The sequence below is a fragment of the Populus nigra genome, chromosome 1 (genome assembly GCF_951802175.1).
Source record: "Populus nigra chromosome 1, ddPopNigr1.1, whole genome shotgun sequence".
Taxonomy (NCBI): domain Eukaryota; kingdom Viridiplantae; phylum Streptophyta; class Magnoliopsida; order Malpighiales; family Salicaceae; genus Populus; species Populus nigra.
Window position 1 is genome coordinate 49535071 of NC_084852.1, and position 21178 is coordinate 49556248.

At 35.1% G+C, this 21178-nt stretch overlaps 4 protein-coding genes across 15 annotated transcripts; 1 reads left to right on the forward strand and 3 right to left on the reverse strand.

Moving 5' to 3' along the window:
• Window positions 1–515: 515 nt before the first annotated feature.
• On the reverse strand, window positions 516–5121 carry LOC133688464 (uncharacterized). Its single transcript, XM_062107984.1, has 8 exons — window positions 4661–5121; window positions 4445–4554; window positions 4042–4098; window positions 3653–3952; window positions 2689–2936; window positions 2055–2361; window positions 1693–1966; window positions 516–1015 (listed from the first exon to the last, which is right to left on the reverse strand). The coding sequence occupies exons 1-8, from the start codon at window positions 5048–5050 to the stop codon at window positions 761–763; spliced, it is 1941 nt and encodes a 646-aa protein (XP_061963968.1). The 5' UTR covers window positions 5051–5121; the 3' UTR covers window positions 516–760.
• A 1531-nt stretch (window positions 5122–6652) lies between these two features.
• Window positions 6653–10978, forward strand: LOC133688546 (protein EMSY-LIKE 3). Of its 11 annotated transcripts, XM_062108169.1 has the most exons (12): window positions 6653–7055; window positions 7207–7247; window positions 7435–7573; window positions 7719–7924; window positions 8022–8131; window positions 8227–8464; window positions 8566–8733; window positions 8814–8882; window positions 9646–9891; window positions 9967–10035; window positions 10106–10169; window positions 10570–10978. In XM_062108169.1, the coding sequence occupies exons 3-12, from the start codon at window positions 7546–7548 to the stop codon at window positions 10752–10754; spliced, it is 1383 nt and encodes a 460-aa protein (XP_061964153.1). In that variant the 5' UTR covers window positions 6653–7055; window positions 7207–7247; window positions 7435–7545; the 3' UTR covers window positions 10755–10978. The 11 variants fall into 11 exon arrangements, with proteins under 11 accessions (XP_061964153.1, XP_061964078.1, XP_061964302.1 ...); XM_062108094.1 differs by lacking the exon at window positions 7207–7247; XM_062108318.1 differs by lacking the exon at window positions 7207–7247 and having other exon boundaries at window positions 10573–10978.
• Window positions 10979–11070: 92 nt separating this feature from the next.
• On the reverse strand, window positions 11071–13380 carry LOC133689161 (uncharacterized). 2 transcript variants are annotated; one of them, XM_062109047.1, is made up of 2 exons: window positions 12803–13380; window positions 11071–11523 (listed from the first exon to the last, which is right to left on the reverse strand). In XM_062109047.1, exons 1-2 carry the CDS (start codon window positions 13029–13031, stop codon window positions 11201–11203), a joined length of 552 nt encoding a protein of 183 aa, XP_061965031.1. In that variant the 5' UTR covers window positions 13032–13380; the 3' UTR covers window positions 11071–11200. The 2 variants fall into 2 exon arrangements, with proteins under 2 accessions (XP_061965031.1, XP_061964955.1); XM_062108971.1 differs by having other exon boundaries at window positions 12680–13380.
• Window positions 13381–15236: 1856 nt separating this feature from the next.
• On the reverse strand, window positions 15237–20413 carry LOC133690195 (uncharacterized). The gene is made up of 3 exons (XM_062110420.1): window positions 19873–20413; window positions 19025–19772; window positions 15237–16446 (listed from the first exon to the last, which is right to left on the reverse strand). The coding sequence occupies exons 1-3, from the start codon at window positions 20184–20186 to the stop codon at window positions 15475–15477; spliced, it is 2034 nt and encodes a 677-aa protein (XP_061966404.1). The 5' UTR covers window positions 20187–20413; the 3' UTR covers window positions 15237–15474.
• Between the last annotated feature and the right edge of the window lie 765 nt (window positions 20414–21178).

The following is a 21178-nucleotide window of genomic DNA, read 5'->3' on the forward strand; positions in this document are numbered from 1 at the left end:
TCTTCTTTTATGATCAAAAGTATGGATATTTACTGAAATTATTTAAAGATATTTTAATCATATTGCTTTCAAATTTACAATATAATGAGAAAAGATTTACATGCATGAAATTGAATATAAATATTAATTATTAAAATTTAAATAATTATGGATGAATTAATTGAATTGAAAAAAAAATAGGATAATGGTATAATTCAAAGTTTATTACCACTTATAATGATATATTGTTACAAAATAAATAGTATATTTTTTCTCCTTTAGAAAATCACTTTTTAAATAATCATGAAATTTTCAATATTTAGGTATATATATAAAAAAAAATACTATACATAACATTGCAAGCTCTCATATCTCAAATCTATATCTTAACTAATTTAATTAAAAACTTAACTCGAATTAGGCTCTGTATTTCAAGTTCCTATATTAACCCACTCGAAGAACAAGTAACCTTCAGAAAAGTTTTTGTATTTTTTACACGTCCAATAAAAGGCATATTTCAGTAATAACACCATGCATATACTCACGTGTCTATAATATTGAAGAAACTCAAGCAGTCTCCATATTATCCATGAACAAGATTACAACCATTGTGATAAGAAAAAATAAAAATAAATAAATAAATAATACCTTTCCAACTTGACCTGTTATAACAGCATAGACAAACAAGGTTTCCATGTTACTGCAGTTTATTGTGAGGACAAGAGCTTGATTCTACTATTACATACATGTCTTAAGACTACTTTCAATAAGATCAAGCAACTCATGAAGAGCATGAAAGCATGCAAACACCAGGCCGATAAGCCCAGGCTGGTGGAAGGCGAGCATATTTTTCCATTCCAGGCTGCTCATCATACGGCCTCTCCATTAATTTAAGGAGCCTCCTGACCTCTGTGTAATCACCTTGTTCAGCTGCGTCAATGGCAGTCTGGCACAAGTAGTTTCGGAGAACATACTTGGGGTTTACCGAATCCATTTGGGCCTTCCTCTGCTCATCTGAGATCCCACTAGCAGCCAGCTGCAGAAGTAGAAAGGAGATCTTATGATACAACTGAAAACTGAAACTGTGTAAAACACATCACGCCTCTTCTGATCTGTTTGTTCCATCAGATAGTTCATAAAAATAAAAACCAGGCAAGCACACACACATGCACCAAAAGCATGCGTTTGACCATACCTGATTATGAATGCAAGGGAGGCACCTAACAACTATTTAGGGATATAAAAAAGAATCACATGGAACGTGCATGGCATAGTAGTGCCATGAAAGAGTAATAACTGCTCGCCACGGATCAAATGAATTTCCTCTAACTATTATAATGTCTCAGTTTAAAATTAAACTGTTCATTTATTTTAGTTTATTTAGGTGAAAAGGGTAGGACTTAAGCTCGAGACCCGCTGCCTTCTCCCCAACTTCATAAGAGTACCATTGTCTGAAACATTGTTGGTTGTAAGAATTACATACGAAACACAAGAGTGGATAGCTAAAAGTTTCCACAAAGCCATCAAGTGTGCTTTGTGCATAGGCACAAGAAAGAGAAGAAAAGGAAAATGGCTACATGCCATGATAGCAAAGGAAACAATTAACCATATGTAACCAGGGGCAAAAACAGTAACAAGTTTTGAAAACAAAAGAAGAGGAAGCATAGTAAATATAGTAATCCACACCGAAGATATAATGCCTGTATATTTTACCTCATGCACATAGGATTGCACCCAGCTCATCCATGCCTCTTTGCGCTCCTGTCCAATATCTAAAAGAACAGCCTTCAGGGGAACTAACAACTCATCTTCTGGAATTTTTGGGTCTGCTTTAACATTGGAAAGCAACCGGAAGAAATTTGTGTAATCAACTTTATCCACAGCCATATTATTAAGGAGTTTGCTGATCAATTGTTTATTGTACTTTGGAAGGCCAAGTTTTCTAGTCATCATAGCTTGATACTCATCCATGAATTTGTTTCCATATCTGTAACAAGTCATTGCAAATACCCTATAAGCAACTGCCATTGGCAAATATGCTTCCATTAAATCTAACAATTACAAAATACAAGTACCTTTCCATGGCATAATCTGCCTCCTTATCGCTAATCAACTTGGCAGTTGAAAGGGTAGCTGTGAACTGTGCAATATTCCATAAACCAATATCAGGCTGATTTGCAAAACAGTATCTTCTTCCTGGAAGATCCGTGGTGTTTGGAGTGAAACTAGGATCAAAGGCATCCAGGAATCCAAAGGGACCATAATCAATGGTGAGACCCAGTATACTCATGTTGTCAGTGTTCATTACTCCATGTGTAAAGCCAACCCCTTGCCAGCTTGCGATCATAGAAGCAGTCCGTTCAGCAATCTCCACTGTCCAAGCTGAAAAAGTTCACAAGATAAAGCAAAATGAGTAGAATACAATTGAGGACTCTGGAAGATGGTCTCGATTAAATATGGGACGACAAGGGTGCCCTAATCAATAAAAGTAAAGTAATTCAATCTCAAGTATCATGGATTCAAAGTGCTTAAACCACAATGTAAAATAATTTTCATATTTAATCATTTCTGACTATAGGTTGAACTCTTCATGAAGCTCACACAGTGCTTCCTTTACTTTGAAGTCTTCTTAGGCAAGCCGCATACCACTATTACAATTCCTCTACATACCTAACTCTTACTATAATCTAATGGATGCTCTATATTTACCTGCATACTTGTTTGAGGTCAGATCCACAACTGAATGATCTTCATCACCTGTACTAAAAGATAAGCTCTCGCTTTTATTCATGTTCTCGATATGAGGAAAATGATGTCTGATGGCATAATTTGCCAAAGCACGAACAATTTCAAGGTCCTCTTTCCCTCTAGAGGCATGTATTTGGTACGAACCAAACCGAAGAAAGGATGGTGCAACTCGGCAAACAATAGCACCAGGTTCTTCCTTTGCATTGCCACTGCAAAAAGAGGTGCAAAAACTTGTAATCAGCATTCACTGAAGAGCATCTCAAAGTCATCACGTGAATACATTGACCAAACAGTCTTTCAATTCCAGGAGTTCCCAGTAACATGTTATAATTTCCATTTCCACCTACGTCAGTCAACTACAAAATGTTTAATGGAAGTGCAAAAGAGTAATATTTGCAACAAAAAAACCAAAAATATTTCCTAATTAATGAAAGGTAAATGAAGTTCAAGGCTACAGCATATTCCATTGTGACAAATACTAAATTCATTTTCAAAGTCTCGAAGCACTAGCACAGAGGAAATAGGTACTCTGTGAAGCTGAAAAAACAGAAAGCATTCTGCTAGCAGAAAATTCAAAACCCTGACAACTTACTCGTAAAACATGTCACGGGTAACATATTTTCCTGTTGTCACGAGAGAAAGAGTAATATTTGCAACAAAAAAACCAAAAATATTTCCTAATTAATGAAAGGTGAATGAAGTTCAAGGCTACAGCATATTCCATTGTGACAAATACTAAATTCATTTTCAAAGTCTCTAAACCTCCAGTTCCTCCATGTGTCAAAAGGCAAACTTTCTAGTATCAGCATAAATCCCCAACAGAACATCATGTAGAAGCATTAGCACAGAGGAAATAAGTACTCTGTGAAGCTGAAAAAACAGAAAGCATTCTGCTAGCAGAAAATTCAAAACCCTGACAACTTACTCGTAAAACATGTCACGGGTGACATATTTTCCTGTTGTCACGAGAGAAAGCGCACGAGTTGTCGGGATTCCTAGAAAGTGCATTGCTTCACTGCAAAGAAATTCCCTAATGCTGCTACGCAAAACCGCAAGGCCATCTGCAAAACGGCTATACGGAGTCCTCCCGGAACCTTTAAGTTGCAGTTCCCACCTTTCAGACTTTGAATTTACAACCTCCCCAAGTGTTATTGCCCTACCATCACCCAGCTGACCTGCCCACATCCCAAATTGATGTCCTCCATAGCACTGAGCATATGGCAACCTGCAAGACAAATGTCAATATGTAAATAAATTCATAGAAGCAAGATACTTGGTCAAGTCACAACATAAATCCAAAGTTACAAAACTTACGCTCCAACCAAAGGAGAAGCCCCTGAAAACAAAAGGGGAAAATCTGGCCTTTCAAATCTGCAAATCCCAGCGCAAAAAACTGTCATCGGTCATTCAGTCTCGTGAATATTGAAAATCAATGCCACACACATTCTCAGCTGTGCACTCATAGAACATGCCCATGTGAGTGGGAACCCGCAATATCCATCGCGGGCATATTCTAAAACACACTTAGGATCACACAAACGAACAAGCAAACTTGTAAACTATCAGTAGATATAAACTGATAAAGATGCAAAAACGATAAAATTTCATAACTAATTCAAATCCAATCCATCTTAAAAACCCACAATTTATATAGTTTTTTATCATTTTCTACACACAAAAGCGCATAAAAAAGTCACAAAAAAAATCAAAAACTCACTCTTTAGGATCCAAATCAAATAAATCAGCAACAGAATCAGACCAAGCAACAAGCTCAGGGTTCTCCACTTCAGCAGATGGTAACACTTTCGTATAGCAAGCATGCATCACCTACACCCACAACAAAAACAACAACCCACAATTTATTCCAATCCAGACAGCACAAAAAACCCATAAAAATCAAAACTTTTCAAAAAAATCAAAAAAGAAAAACTACCTGACGTGGAATTGTATCAGCCCTTGGATCCCCGGGCAATGCTCTAACAAAAGAATGGTCCCAGTTGAGATCTTCAAGCTTCAATTTAGCCTTACTAACATCATCAGGACCTAAAGTTTGATTCTTTAAATCCTGCGTCACGGAGTCGAGTGACACAGTTGGTTCTGGTGAGGATGACTCCATGGAAACACTACTACTACTACCTCTGCTAGAAGGGAAGGAGCTGGTGCTGACGTGGCGTGACAGGGAGGGTTTGAAGAGGTGAGCAGGAGGTGATAGAGGGCAGAATTGGGATTTGACGAAAGGGGGAGGGTAGAAATGGAATCTGATAGGGAGGAAGGGACGGAGGAGGGAGAGTGAAGAGGAGGAATGAGAAAGCAGTGGTGGCATTGTTGAATTTGGTTGCCTTTGACTGATATATTCAAGTGGTTTGGGTTTTGTTTGGGAAGTGTGTAAAAGCTTCTGCCTTCGGATTATGTGTTGTCTTTTTTATGGTTATATTTTTATATAAATTATCAAATTTTTATCATGAAAATCACGCTAAAAATATGCTGTTTCGATATCTTTTAAATTGTTTTGAGAAGAAAAAAAATCCTTGAATTTAGTTGTTCGAATCTCATCCTAATTAGTAATTAGTTGTTTGAATCTCATTCTAATTTAATTGAGTTAGCCAAATTTAAACGGAACGATCTTTAAATCAGATGAAAATAAAATTAATATATTTAATATTATGATACAAGATACTTTTTATTTAAAAATATATTAAAATAATCTTTTTTATTTTCAATATTAACACATTAAAACTATTAAAAAAACACTGTTTTTATTGTATATAGTCATATTGTTCTCGTTCAATAAATTGCTTTCTTTGTTGCAGCCTTGTATCTGAAGTTTGACGAAGGTCTGTGGAGTGAGAGTGGACATTCATTTAATTTGTGAACCCTAGTTTAAGTGAATTAGCACTTCATTAGAAGGAATGCGAGCTAAATTATTCTATCTATGAATTCATGAGATTGCGTATCAGTTGGGTAAGATGACAAAGAATTGCCACTATTAAGCATTCAATTATAGAGTATTCATCCTTATAATAAAACTCATCCTTATCTAAGAATAGAATCATTCAACAAAACTCAAATCTAATCATGATTAATAATAGAATTTATGTTTAAAATATTAAAATAATATTATTTTAAAAAATTTAATAAATTTTAACCCGTATAATAAACTAATTTATCAAGTTAAATTGAATCAACTCGGTTCAATTTGATTTAAATAACGCTTAACTTCTTTCAACACTAACTATTAATATAAACAAGCTTTTTAAAAAAACAAAAGTAGCAGGTGATTGTTTTAAAATAATTTAAGTTGATCAACTGTTATATAATTTAAGGTGATTAATTGTTATAAATAATCAATGAAACTATTCGCATGCAATGGCTCATTAATCAATGTCTATAAAACGATCAAGATTAAACAATCAAATTATTAGCATGCAACATTATTTATTTTTGAATTTTTTAATTACCAAATTCATAATCAAATTTCAATTAGAGTCTTTTAAGCAAAGAATTTCTAGTTTAATCTTTTTAGAAATTATTAATCATCACACTATTTGTTGTTGAAACATGCTAGTCCCATGTAAAAAATATTTATAAATAAACTTTTTTATACTAGATTCTTACACAAATTAATATATTAACTCACAAATCTTTCCATATATTTATATAAAAATCCTATATTTAATTAAAGAGTGTTAATATCAATATTTAATATTAATCGTTTTGTTTATTTGGTCTTAACTTTTTTTAATCAAGGAAATATGGTATCTCAACTCTAGATTAAATGAAACACAATGGATATCAATCCTTTTCAATTTCTAATATCAAGGAAAAAAAATCCTAAATCAAATTAATTTTTTCTCTAATTTCTTAAAAGAAAAAACCTTTGTCAAAAACAAAAAAGAAATAAGAAATAAAAAACAGCGAATAGCCGGAACTCAAACTCAACAATTAACTGCAGACAAGAAAAAAAATAAAAAAAAAATCCCTTTCAAGTCCGCGTTCCGCAATTCACTATCTTGAAACCCTAATCTGCTCTCCAAAATCACTCCCACCAACAATTACCGCTCAAGTTTCCCACAATTCTACGCGTCTTTCTCAAAACGCCGTCGAGTTTCTTTTTCGAAGCTCTCCGGGTCGTTTTCCGGTTCAGTTTCGAGGAATTGGACGGTAAATTATTAGGGTTTCATTTTACGCCACAAGGAGAGGTTAAAGTTCGGAACTTTCTAAAAGGGTTTTATTTAAAACCTCTTTTTTATTTTAATCGAGTTTTAGTTACTTTGAAGTATTTAGGGTTTGGTGAAATTTCAATGGACATTGGGGATTGAATGGTAGCGGTGAGTTTATGAAATGTTTTATCTTTTTGTATTTTGGTTTAGTTTTCTTGAATTTTGCTTAAATTCCTTGTTCATCAAGTTTTTAGCTGGTGTTTTGGTTGAATTAGGTCTTTTGTTTTGCTGAATTTAGTTTATTTCCTTGTTTATGTAGTCATTTAGTTGGTGCTTGAAGTAAAAAAAGGAACCAAGAAGGTTGTGTGTAATTTGGTTTTTTAATTGCTTACAGGGTTAGAGGACTAATTATGTGAACTAGGGCTACTTTTTTTTCCAACGAATTTGGCTTAAATTGATTGTTTTCTGAAGCAGTACTAAGCATTTGTGATCTCTGAAGTGTGCTTCTTAATTTGTTAATTAAGAAATTTTCTCATTTGTTTGTCAGGTTGTCTGTAGCTTGAATTTTTGAAGAAGTTGGTTGGTTTGTTACAGTGGTCGAGTTTTTTTTCGTGATTAAAAGGCTGAAAGTGACAGGCTTGAATTTTTAGGAGTTGAAATGGATTACGAGCTTTCTGATAGCAGCGGTGAGTTAGTTTAAAGTTCGTTGGTATTTGTAATTCTTTTGTGTTCTCCATGTCTTAATTTCTTGAATTGTAACCTTTGGAATTGTTGCATTTTACTATACTGTGAAGAGTTAATGCAGTGTGTTCCTTATCTTTAAAATTGTAGGAACTGATGATGACCTTCCACCTACACATCGAAATAGATTCCAAAGTGGGGCGCGAACTGCTGGGAATGGAAGATCTGCAGTTGGTGGTGCTGCTTCACAGCCAAGGTTGCATAGTGACATGGAAACTCAAATCCACAACATTGAACAAGAAGCATACACTTCAGTCCTGCGAGCCTTTAAAGCCCAGTCAGATGCTATTACTTGGGTATTATACTTGTTCATTTCATATACATTAGATTTATGCTATATCATTGGATGTTAAACAAGTTTTTGATGCCCTTCCTATGAATGTTCTCCCCCAGGAAAAGGAAAGTCTAATTACAGAACTCAGAAAAGAACTAAGAGTTTCAGATGAGGAGCACAGGGAGCTCCTAGCCAGGGTTAACGCTGATGATATGATTCGGAGGATAAGGTTTAGTTTTTTCATGAAATATCTGCTGAGAAGATTCTTAGAAGATCTAATTTCCAGCCAGTTTTTCTAACGAGTGTTATCACTTATGATTCCAGGGAATGGAGAAAGGCGAACGGGATCCAACCTAGCATGCCAAGCACTGCCCAGCCTTCTCACGATCCTATACCTAGTCCTAGTGTTTCAGGATCACGCAAGAAGCAGAAAACCTCACAGTCAGTCGCATCATTGTCCATGGGTGCACCTTCTCCTGTATTGCATCCATCTATGCAACCATCTACATCAGCCCTGAGACATGGCCCTCCACCTGGATCTGGGAACAAGAAGCCCAAATCAGTAAGTTGAATAAGTGTGAGCAAAATGATGAGGATTTATACTTAACTGGTTTGTCCTCAACTTTTTGGTTAATGATGCTGTCTGCTGCATCCTCAATGAAGTCCATGCAGCAGCGTTCTACAGGTTTGTCCAGCAGGGCTCAAGCTGCTAATCGTGGTTCTTCAGGTGTCTTCGCAACCAATGATTTAATTGGAAAGAAAGTTTGGACTCGATGGCCAGAGGATAACCACTTCTATGAAGCTGTTATAACTGACTACAATCCAGTTGAGGTACAGTCTACTCTTGGCTATGTAATAGTCTGCCTATCACTGGGTTTCCTTTAACATAATCATTTTCCACAAATTGACAGGGTCGGCATGCTTTGGTTTATGATATTAATACTGGGGATGAAACATGGGAATGGGTCAATCTCAAAGAGGTAAGTGTTGCTGTGATCCTGGGAGCTGATAATGTGATATGGTTTATTTTACATCTAGTTATCTTAATTCTGGCCTGCAATTTTTACCATGTACATTCTGAATCTTGCATGTAGTTTGTAAAATAATTTTTACCATGTAGATCTCCCTTTTTGGTTGTGGGGGTTTGACAATTCTCTGTTCTGTATTGCATAATAGTTTGGGAGTAAAGTGGGATTGCTACTTGGTCTTCTGAAAGATTTGAATGCTGCTCCTGCTTGCCTGTTCTCTTTTTGTAGCATTTCCAAATATGATAGTAAAATTTTATCAAAAGAAGAATGACTTGTATATAAGAAATTGGCAGCTGGTTACTTGTTTAAAAACTTATCATCCCTGCTGACTCAACCATTGGAATATGAAGATTTGATTTGAAATGGTTTTCTTTTCTGTTGGATTTATGCGCTATTGATAAGTTCAAGCTAACCTTTTTTTCCTTATGCGTGTGCTTTGCTTGTTCATGGAGAATGTAATGTTAACCAAGTCCTTTGCTCCTCTCATCTTATTCCAGGCTAACAGCAGTGTCAAGGGTTCAATTAGTGATGCATTCAATGTGGCATGGCAGATTACAAATAGTGCTTAGTCTTTTGAACATTGTCCTCCCTTGTTTAGTCTGCCATCAATTTTCTTCATGTGTTTCCATCACACTTCATCTTTGGAATGTGTCCTTTTCAGAGTCAAATGAGTTTCTAGTTTTAGCTGCTACTGATCTGTATGTGATAATGGCAGATATCTCCTGAAGATATTAGGTGGGAGGGTGAGGAACCAGGACTTTTCCGTAGAGGTGGCCGGCCTGGACCGGGCCGTGGGAATAAGAAAGCCATTGCACGTGGTGGTGCAGTTCTCACTGCAGGAAGAGGTAGAGGAACCACAAAGGGTCAGTCCAAAAAAGATTTCCCTTTAATCCAGAATGGCATTGGGAAGAAGGCTATGGGTGATATTGAGATACTTCACACAAATACTCTAATCAAGGAGGTAAGTTGGATATTGAAACTTGCTTTACGTTGAAATAAAGGAACTTCTTTTCCCTAAGTTGGCCAATTTGAACAGGTAGAAAAAGTTTTTGGTGCTAGCCATCCTGATCCTTTGGAAATTGAGAAAGCAAAGAAAGCTCTGGAAGTAAGTACCACGCCCCTCGTTTTGCTTTAATATCTTTTGTTACTGCATTTATATCTTCCCTTCCATGCAGGAACAAGAACAAGCCCTGGTCAACGCGATTGCAAGGCTTGAAGAAGCATCAGATGGTGAGAGTGGTAATAACTAATTACACATAACATGTTCATATCTCCCCTGCTATCTGTTGTATCATCTAATTGTAGCTTTTGGGTATTCAGACCAGCCTGTAATAGTTGTATACTGCTGTTCCCCGAATTACTAGTTTTTTTATCAATCCAGTGAGATGCAAGTAAATCTCAAATGTTTATCTGAAAGCTATGCAAACATTTCATTGCTTGTCTTAAATTATCAAGCATGACCACTTGTGACTTCATTTTCATGCTAAGTATCAGTGGGATGTGATTGTTTACAGGCTAATCATTTTGGTACATGTGTAGCCCTGGTCCTAGTCCTCCATCGAAGTGGATTATTTTCACCAGAAAACAATACATTATTGATAATGAAAAGAATAAAATCTTCTTTTTCTTGGCATCAAAGCAGATGAGGGGGAACATCCATTTCCCCGTGTTCAATCAATGGACCAAGATCGGGGATGGAGAAAACGGTCATATGATGAGATTGTTGGTGAAGGTAGAGGAATTGAAGGTTCAGATGGCAACAAAATGGCAAGAAATGGCAGAATTGTTTCAAGTGATCAGCATGATGAGAACTATGACATGTGATTATTAGGCTTATTGTCAACCAGTGGCCCTGACTTGTATTATAGCTTCCTCAAATTTTATGGCCAGCCAAGAGCATGACAGTCCCTGGGCTTATATATTAGCTAGGGAAGACAGTAGCTTTGATTTCAGTGTAACTTTAGTTTCATTGAAGTAGGAAAATGTTGATGTAAATTATTTTCAGAGTGATATCTGACCATGTAAAAATGGCTAAATGGCTTTGAATCTCTCTCTCTCTCTCTCTCTTCGTTTTTGCAATAGCAATGTGGTAATAGCTTGGACGTTATTCTCACTGAATTGTTAGTTGACTCTGATGGCATAGAATATGTAAACCATTTGCCAAATCCTGCAAATTAAACAAAGATAATCAGCATGTACAACAATAGAGTTCCTACAGGGGGCAGTCTGACCCAGCACACCTCATAAACTGACATGGCATCTAATATTTCCTATAATGATGAGATAAACGGAAGGATAAGGTTCACCATCTGGTTATCAAATTCAGGGCCTTCCATTTGGAAATGGCTTGCTCCTTCAATTAGATGTGTTTCAACGCGTCCTACAGCAGAACTCAGCTTGTTCTGCAGCTGCTTTACACTGGTAAACCCATCTCTAGTTCCCATAACAAAAAGTTTTGGCTTTGGAGAGTTCAGGACTGCCTTGTGGTGTCTTCCAAAAAGGATGGAGGCGAACATGCCAAAGGGGTACCCTATACTTACATAGCCAACCGCTTCTTTAATCTCATCGACTGCAGAACCTGCAATTGGTGCACCTGTACCAGGGGAAAACATAATCCAAAGATTAGTTTCACGCAAGAAACGGTGGAATTTCATATTGCTATGCAGTTTATTTCGTGATTTTAAAATGATCACAATCATAGTAAAGCAGCTGCATCAATTCATTGCCATCATGTTAATTTACCAAATATGCAACAATGACTTGAATGCAGCAACAGAACAGCCTAACAAAAAATATTTCAGAGAAAACTTGCTAAAGTTGACAGACTAAGAAATGAAAAACACAAGCTTGAAAGCTCTACTGGCCTGGAGATCAAACCAAAACTGCAGGGAGTATATAATTATTTGATCAAATTCAATCAAAAGTAAAACAGAACAGAGAAATTTCCATTACCTAGACCTTCTATCATATGAGGCACACCAATATTCCTAGATATTCAGCTCTTTTTTTTCACATTTTTAATAAGAAATGGAAATTACATTTGATGGCCTATGCCAGCCTAAATTATGGACAAATCCAAAATTCAGAAACATCACACCTGGAAGTTTTAGTTTCCTTCACAAAACTCTCATATTTGCAGCATTAACTCATCCTATCAACTAAAATCCACCCAAAGATGCCCACATCAACACAAACAGGATAGAAGAACCAGAGAAGAGGTTGACAAGGTCATAGAAAGCAGATCATCAAATCCCAATTCATGGACAAAATAAACAAAACAGGCTATAGTTAGCCTAATTCTATCAACAAGCACAATTATCACCAAAAATTGAAACTGAATACCATCAATATGCTCAAACTCAGTCCTTAATTCAATCAAACATCCAAATTAGCATATTCAACCATGCTGCAAATCACTTGTACAAATTGATTTGATCCATCAAATCCTTCCCTTCCTTGACAGCAAAATCATGATGCATCTTCTCAGATGTGCTGATGACCATTGACTGTTTTCCCTTTCATTCATTTTTCTTTCTTTGTGATAAGAAATTATGAATAACCACCATATCAGTAGAGTCTTACAACTATCACAGATTCACAATTCACAAACCAACACTCAGTTCACAGATCCAATAATCATCATCCCCATCAAGCATCCTAATTAATTCCCACAAAGCATTAAACTTTCCTCACCAAAAATCACAGACAATTCACAAATCACATCACATCAAACCAAATAAAGCACATACCTGCAGAAGAACCCACCAACAAAATCCTATCAGAAGACAGATTCTCACAGACCCATTTGCAAACAGCAATAACATCCTTGATTTCAGAAAAACCAGTAAGAGAAGCCCTCCCAGTAGACTTACCAGCACCTCTCATATCAAAGGTCACAGCTTTATAACCTTTTTCAGCTAACCCAGCAGCAATTCCTTTTAAAAGTGCTTGACAACCACCCAAGATTGAAAATGGATGTACAAGAACAATCACCAGGTTGTCTTTTACATCTCCTTCCTCTATTGGCTTGAACAGCCTTGTATGCAGCTTGGCTCCATCACTTGTCTCTACTTTGGTGGACTCAACTGTATAGTTTGACATGTTTCAGAGAAAGAAAGAGAGAGAGAGGAAATCAGAAACGGGGTGGCTTTGATGAATGAGAAAGAGAGAAAGATTGAAGCTTTTTCCAACTTGATTGGACAACAGTATGAGGAGTGAAGGTGTTTCTTTTTTTTTTTTTTGGTGGAATTGAGAGAAGTTATTGCACTGGTTCTTGGTAAGCCAAGCGTTGTTTCATTTTAATTTTCTCCAATTAAAGGAGCAAATCAAGACTGATTCATCTTGTATATTCTTTATTAACTTAGAAATACCCTCTGATGAGTTCGAGGAGATGCTCGGAGTATAATATCATTTAAAATGTCATAGCATCTGCAATTACTTACTTTCTATCCATTCTCATTTCTCTATGAGGTAAACTTATGTTTTTACTCTACATTCGAATCTTGTGTGCTTTATTTTTTCTATATTCATGTGAATTTCGTAACATGAAGCTAGATGCAATGGCTGTTTCATGTGTGAAAATAACTTCAAATATGTGACAGCTATGAATTGCTATAATGATTTATTTATTTTTCATTCATATATTTTTTTTTTCAATTAGACCTTTATAGAGTCATAGGCACAAATTTTTTGCAACAAATGAAAGATTATAAAATAAAGCATCAAAATAAAAAAAAAATATAGAGAAAAGGAATGGTTGTTTCAAATTTGGATAAAAAATTCACTTTGATCCTCAAACTTTTTAAATTATAGCATCCGGCCCTTTGATATTTTGAAAATTTAATTTCAACCCAATTATTTTTTTATTTTGTGGTTTGAAAAGTGAAAAAGAAAATAATCGTATTCTGATGGTAATGAGAGAGTTTACTAATATTGACTTTAACTATGAAAAATAGTAATATTTGTGTGTGTGAGTACTATTAGATGAAGTATATTTTGTCATTCATTTTACCTGAAATGGTGAATCTGAGCTCACAAAATTTTTCTTTTATTTCAAGTTTGATATTCAAAAATCTCAAAAATAAGTATAATTTACGTAGATGAAGAAAGAATCACAAAAATCGTTCTCAATAAGACTCTCAAGCCTCTTTCAACCAAAATTGTGATTTTGGGCAACCTTAAGAGCTAGCAATGCGTATATAACAAGAGATTACTAAAGTTATTTCAATGCATAATTGAACTTAGAGAGCATATATATATATATATATATATATATATATATATATAAAGTGGGGGGCTTGAAGAAATTTCATGGATGTTGACATTCACCTGTTTTTTTAAAAGACAATGAAGCAACAACCATCCGTTCTACTATTGTGGGTTAGACTTTATTTAAGGTGTGTTATACAATCAATATGATATTCAATGGTTAGAGAGTTGTGAGAAATACTTGCAAGTATTTTACAAATAATGTAATTTAATTTCAAGAGCTAAATTTTAAATAAGTTTTTTTTATTTTTTTTATTTTTGAGATCAATATTCAAAAAAATTATAATTTTGATTGCATTATTTTCATACAAGAAACTCATTTTTAAGTATTATTTTAAAATCAGATTGACAACTTGATAGCTTGATTATTTTTAAAAAAAATAATTAAAACTACATCATTTTTATTATTTATAAAGAAAATTAAGGATAACTTTCCCAACCCATAACCATTTTTTTATTATTATTAATACGAAGTTTGAGCATTAATAGTTGATGTTTAAACTTGATCTAACCTCCCCCTCTCTCTTGGTGGTCCTAATTGAAAATTTCGCTACCCATGAGACCAACTTTTGTGATCTATACCTCTACAAAATTGACTCATAACCATAGGTATCAAGCTGGCTAAATAAAGTAGATTATAGAGTCCACCCAAGTTTATTTTAAAATAATACTATTTTAGATAAACAAAAATATTATTATTATTATTATTATTATTATTATTATTTTAAACAAAAATTAAAAATTATTTTTGTTAACTTGATATAACCTCACTCGGCTTTTGAAATAGATGGAAAACAAACCCACCTCAAATTATTTTCAAGATCTCCAAGTTACCAGATGAACTTGCCTGAACACATTTAATATCTCTGCTCGTAACTCTTACCACGTCGTTAGCACAAACCTTCGAATACACTAGCATGATGGGCAAGTGTAGGTCTCGGAGATGTTTTCTCCCTTCAACGCTTTCATGAAATTTAATTCAGGCAGGTTAGTTTCGTACTACACAAACCATAATGAAACAAGCAAAGAACAAAAATATAAAAAAAACAACCCTATGATTCATGTTTTCCCAAAACATGCTGTGTATATTCACTGGCCAGCAACTACAAAACATTCTAAGAGTTCGAAAGACAACTCTCATTTCTTCCTGTCCAGTCTTCACCACACGCCCTCGCCCCTTCTTCTCCACTGAGCACGTGAAAGTCACTCTACACTGACCAGACAAAAATCCAAAAATCTCCCTAAAATAATTTACATTATACAACCCCCACTAGGATCACCACCTCTTTGACCTCTTTTTTACTCTTCCGCCACCCCCAGCCCCTACCTCGGAATCCTCATTATCTCTCCCCCTCTTCCCCGTCCCACTGCCTGACTCCATTTGCTTCTTCGGCGGCCTTCCTCTTTTTATGTTTCTACTATCTTCTCCTGGTCCTCTTCCTCTCGAACTCCTTGTTACCCTCTTAGCTATCCCATCTGCTTCCCTTCCTCTCCTCTTTTTGTCATCCTTTCTACCATCTTTACTTTCATCCTCCTCCTCCGAGGAGGAGGAGGAGGAGGAGTCCTCCTCCGTCACTCGACTTGGAGAATTTTGCTTCATCCTTTTCAAGAAGCTCGCTGCTCCTTGCTTCTTCCTCCCTGTGTGTTCTTTCCTATCCACCTTAATCTCCAACGCATCATGTGAACTTAATTCATTACCACCATATTGATGCTTTATCTCTCCATTCTTGTTGCTTGTCTTTGAGTTTCTACGACCCGAGACCGACCTCTCTTTTGTTGTTTTCTTCTTTAAACCCTTATCCTCAATCCTATCAATTGAAACTTCAACCTTCTTCTCATTTACCTTATGTTTTCCTTCCATCTCTTTATCACCTTTTTTACCAGCACCTCCAGATATTGCTTTCATGGAACTGTGTTTGCAACAGGCTACCAAGGTAGATGAAGAAGATTTGTTCGGTCTTGAAAGCGCAGCAGAATGTTGTTCAGTTGCAGGCTTGGCATCCACAGGTTGAGGTTTTGGTTTCCGAAGCTTCTCCTTCACTTCCTTCAAAACAACAGCTCGAAGTTCATTCGCGGCAAGATTTTCCGGTGAGTTTTTTCTAAAGAAAACAATTGCATTGTTTAATAAAATCAGGAGATCCTTGAAGAACTTTTGGAAGCAATTGGAGTAAACCCCTTTATTCAGCCTAGATTGAATCATTTGAAGATCCATGTGCTGCCGAACCAACTTTCTGTACCTTTCAGATTCCTGTAAAACAATAGAATTGTTGAAAGGAACATCCGATTCTAACTAGAAATATCATAATGAATTTTTTTAAAAAAATTCTTTTTCTTTCAAAAGTCCCTCCTGAACGTGCTAGGCCACTACCAGTCACTGTTGAGCCATTTCACACCTAACAAAAGATGCTGGATATTCCAAGGAAAACATGGCATCAATTTTGCAGGAATATTTGCGACTTTCACATCGGTTTTACTTTATTTTCAACTTTTTCAAAAATATTTCGTCAGCCACAATCTCATTTACTTTACTTTGGCACCGTTTGCAAAAATATTTTTGAAACAAAATGATTTTTTTAAATGATTTTTATATTTTTTTATTGTTTTCATATATTAATGATAAAAATAAATTTTGAAAAAAATAAATTTAAAACATTTCTAAAATAAAAAATATTTGAATACCAAAAACATAGTACCGTATGGACCCAGCTGAGTGAACTCAAAGGCCAACCACAATTGGACCTTGTGTCAAGGGATGGCCATTTGGTCCAACCAGTGGATATCAATTTTGACCTGCTCCAAAGAAAACCCAGTTTTTATTCCGACCCGACTAATTAAATAATATATTTTTATATTGACACTTTTAAATTATTAAATAATTGTATTTATGAGTTTACTATACATGGAAAATATTATAAAAAATCAGAAACCCAGCTGGACCTAGTGCCCGACCACAATACCCAGACTGGTCTAAAAAGGGTACGGTGAAACGGAAGAGACATAAGCTGAACTGACATGACCCATCATCATTACTTGTTTCCCTCTTTATGGCTTGGGATTGTTGTTAAAAAATAAGCCCAAATACCCTAACACAGACGCAGTTGCTGGCCCGAAACCAACCATTTTATGACGAAGCAACTAAAACTAAGAAGGAAGGGTGGTGCAATGAGGTCATAATCCAATTAGCCGTCAAAAAGTCAATATTCCTATCGTGCAAGGCAGGTTATTATACAAAATGACAGTGATGTAGCATTATGTATTTCTAATATATTCAGACTTTATGTGGATAGTTTGAATATCTATTATTTATTATTAACATAAAATATATTTTTTAATTTAATATATATAGCATAATATTAAGATTAATTGCTTCCCTGTTTGCAAAAAAAAAAAAATCCTTCAAACATGTTTAAATAAAATATTTAGCTTGTATTTTGGTTGGGTAGTTTGGAATTGTATTCAAAATGATGTTTTAAAAATTTTGAATTTTTAAAAAAAATTAATGTTTTTAATGTTTTTAGATTGTTTTAATATATTTATATTAAAAATAATTTTTAAATTTTTATATATTAAAAAAAACATTTTAAACAATAATTACTATATCACATAGACAAATACCTGTCTAAAACCCTATCCCGTTATACAATGTGACTCTACACGTGCATTTGTTCTTTTCTTTCCAAAACAGAATAAATCTTCTAATCTATAAACGGGGAAAGCAAAACAAAGGACACCAAACATTCCGACCTTAAAAAAAGGGAGGGGGGGAAGATGGCTTTCAATTCACTTGAGCCAGCTGTTGAATAAGCCGCTTATGTTAAATAAAAACTCAATAAGATAGATAAACCAACAACAAAAGCAATTATCTTTAATTGTACTCCAAAAATCATCAAGGTTATTTTCAAAACTCTTCTAGGGCTCGTTTGATTCTATGGCAGAGCTGAGTTTTGCTCCAGCTATGGATTAAATCTTGTTTTATTGATAAAAACAACTATATAATTTTACATGGAATCCATTTACGATTATATTTTGAATTTTAATTAAAAAAAAACTATAATTAATAACTATTCACCCGTTCAATCTCTTACTTTGAACCCACCCACCAAGACCAAGATGCATTGCATCCACGCCTTGTAACTAGATCTACATATCTAATGCATGGCACCAAAAAATACCAAACGAGGATGCCCATGCATTGCGTTGCAAGATAACATCCTCCTCCATGCGATAATTACCAAATCATCCTCACATGAATATATGGTCTGCTTACTCCTTGCTACGGCACCCTCGATCTCAACATAGTAAAGTTGCTAGCTGTAATTCTTTTTTTGTAAAAAAATAATAATTAACGTTTTGCCTAATTGTTAGCGTGGACCGTCCTACCACCCTAAATTATGCAGATTCTAATTAAGATGAAATCTTCACTAACAAGTTCTTACTTGACTTTGATTCCCTTAACGGTCACAGAATTAAGACATTAATTATATTAAACTTTTTATAATATGATCATATTGATTTTTGAGATTGATGGAAAATTTTATAGTATTCAAACTAAAAATACCGGATACTATGCGAGATTGACAAAAAAGAAATTATATATATATATATAGTCCCTTTTTTCCGTTATTTTTTTTTATTTCTCTTTATAACTATACCTTTTGTAAGTGTTTGGTTATTACGTTTAAATACTATAAAATTTCTCGAGATTATGAAAGCTATAACATAAATAATTTTCTTTGTTTTCTTCTCTCCTATCTTTTTTTCTCATTATATTTTTTGTATTTAAAAAAAAATAAAGGGCGATTAAAGAAGGATGATCAGAAAATTACCTGGCTTCGGAGCCGCTTTTCAAAGACTGAGCCAAGCCGATGAGACCGAATAATCCCAAGAAGTTTAAGCCATGGTTCAGATTTGACGGGAGGCACATTTTTCCTGGCGGGAGAAACCTCATCATCACCTCCCTCTCTCCCCTCCTCTCCACTGCTACTCCCTTCTTCACTACTACGACGTCGTTTCTTCTTCCTCATCGTCAAACTCACTGAACTTTGTACGTCACTATTATTATTATTATTATTATTATTATTATTATTATTATTGATCTGTTTAATATTATCCTTTTCTTTGTCTTCCCGCTTGGACTCACCAACAGACTCACCTAACTCGTTCGAGTCCGGACCGAGGCCACTCTCCCGACTCAATCTCTCAATTTTCATTTCCTTTTTCGGTTTTTTATCGTCGTCATCTTCTAACTTACCGTTATGTGACCATTCCCGCTCGGGTTCCGGGTCGGATCCTAACCGAGACGGATCCGGATCCTCCCTAATCACATCCGGTTCGGGTTTTAGCTCTGTGTTCGCGTTCTGTTCTTTCTCCGTTTCCGCCTCGGCTTTCTGTGGCTGTTGACTCGTCGAATTGGATTCATTAAACGATCGTTCATCACCATCGCCGGACTCTCCGCCGTCGGACTTACCGGCAACAATCTCCGGCGAAGGCTTATCCAGATCTGATGATTTTTCCATCTCCTTCAAGCTCCTCTCCCTATCCTCTTCTAACCTCTTCACTTTCATTTCAAGCGACCTGTCAATCAAAAACGAAAACAAAACTCATCAGATCTCAAAACGAAGCTGAAAACAGACTTTTCAAAGACAAAAATGAGGCGTGTTTTTCTGTTATTTACACGATAGACGCATCACGTCGATGCACTTCACGCCGAAGCTCATCGACGCGAAGTTTCCGGAGCTCATCAACTAACGAAGCGGTGTCGTTTCGAAGACTAGTAAAGCCGAAACGTCGTTTGAGGTCGTTGAACTTGTCAATACAGTTTTGAGAAGTGAGGGAGGAGAAAGTAGATGTCCTGTTCGATACTTCCATAGCTATAGAGTCCCAAGAATCGCTTCCATGGCGGTTCACGGCGCACGCTAGCAGTAACTCCTCTAAAGTGGTCCATGGTGAAGGTGGTGAAGGCTGTTGCTGTTGCTGTTGCTTAGCCATGAATGAAGAGAAATGGTGAAGAAGAAGAAAGATTCATTTCATGGTGTTAAAGATTATTTGAAATTAGGGTTTTTGTGTTCTGATTGATTTGATTTGAAATATATACAGTTTGATTTGTCAATGGACGACGACGATGATGACGATTCGATTTTATTTTATTTTATTTTGTTAGATTTTGCTCTTGTTTTCGCGGGTTTGGGTTTGGCTCTTTTTCATGGGCTTTTTTTGAGTATTTTTTTAGTTTTGATTCATGTAAGCTCGTATTGTAACAGAATTTTGGGTTTGGTAAAGTTTTGTTTTAGTCCCTGAAGATGTAACAGTGTTCGGCTTTGGATCCTATAGTTTAGCTGTTTCACCTATCAATCCTCTCGATGTTCTTCGAACAAAATTCTCGATGTTGACCATGTAAGAACTCGATCACATTGACTAGGTTTTATCAGGGCAATATTGTTTTTTTATTCAACTTTAAACTCAACCCAAATTAGAAATCAAATTTTTCTAGGTCTAGTTCACTAAAAACCCAATCAGATTAGTTTTGTTTTATTAAGGCAATGTTTTTTCTGGTTCAACTTTAAACTTGACCTTAACAAATATGCTATCAATATAAATAGATTGATCGATGTTATATTTTTGTTGTTATAGTTTAAAATTTTTTTTAATGATATCTTAATAGTTTTCCAAGTCTAGAAAAGAATATGAATGGCTTGAAGAGGGCAGCCCTATATATATATATATATATATAACATTCTTAATTTTAATATTTACATTCAGATTTATCTCTTTGTATTCTATTAATAAAAAATTAAGAATTTTTTTTAAAAAAATTTGATAGATTTTTTCCTATAATTTTACATACCAAATTATTAACATTCATATTTTCAATTTCTAACATTAATTTCTAATTTTTTATTTTTTTATCCAATCATTTTGGATCACGTCTCATTCAAGACTAACCATACTTTTCAATTCACCACGTACCCAAACATACATTT

Coding starts and splice junctions, on each gene's coding strand:
- LOC133688464 (XM_062107984.1), bottom strand. CDS start 5,050: ATGCCACCACTGCTTTCTCATTCCTCCTCTTCACTCTCCCTCCTCCGT. Junction 3,953..4,041: donor GCTTCTCCTTTGGTTGGAGC/GTAAGTTTTGTA, acceptor TTTGTCTTGCAG/GTTGCCATATGCTCAGTGCT. Junction 2,937..3,652: donor ACCCGTGACATGTTTTACGA/GTAAGTTGTCAG, acceptor CTCTTTTTGCAG/TGGCAATGCAAAGGAAGAAC.
- LOC133688546 (XM_062108169.1), top strand. CDS start 7,546: ATGGATTACGAGCTTTCTGATAGCAGCG. Junction 8,132..8,226: donor GATATGATTCGGAGGATAAG/GTTTAGTTTTTT, acceptor TTATGATTCCAG/GGAATGGAGAAAGGCGAACG. Junction 8,465..8,565: donor GGAACAAGAAGCCCAAATCA/GTAAGTTGAATA, acceptor TCCTCAATGAAG/TCCATGCAGCAGCGTTCTAC.
- LOC133689161 (XM_062108971.1), bottom strand. CDS start 13,031: ATGTCAAACTATACAGTTGAGTCCACCAAAGTAGAGACAAGTGATGGA. Junction 11,524..12,679: donor GTTGGTGGGTTCTTCTGCAG/GTATGTGCTTTA, acceptor CCCCTGGTACAG/GTGCACCAATTGCAGGTTCT.
- LOC133690195 (XM_062110420.1), bottom strand. CDS start 20,186: ATGGCTAAGCAACAGCAACAGCAACAGCCTTCACCACCTTCACCATGG. Junction 19,773..19,872: donor CGACGTGATGCGTCTATCGT/GTAAATAACAGA, acceptor TTTGATTGACAG/GTCGCTTGAAATGAAAGTGA. Junction 16,447..19,024: donor AAAAGCGGCTCCGAAGCCAG/GTAATTTTCTGA, acceptor ATTGTTTTACAG/GAATCTGAAAGGTACAGAAA.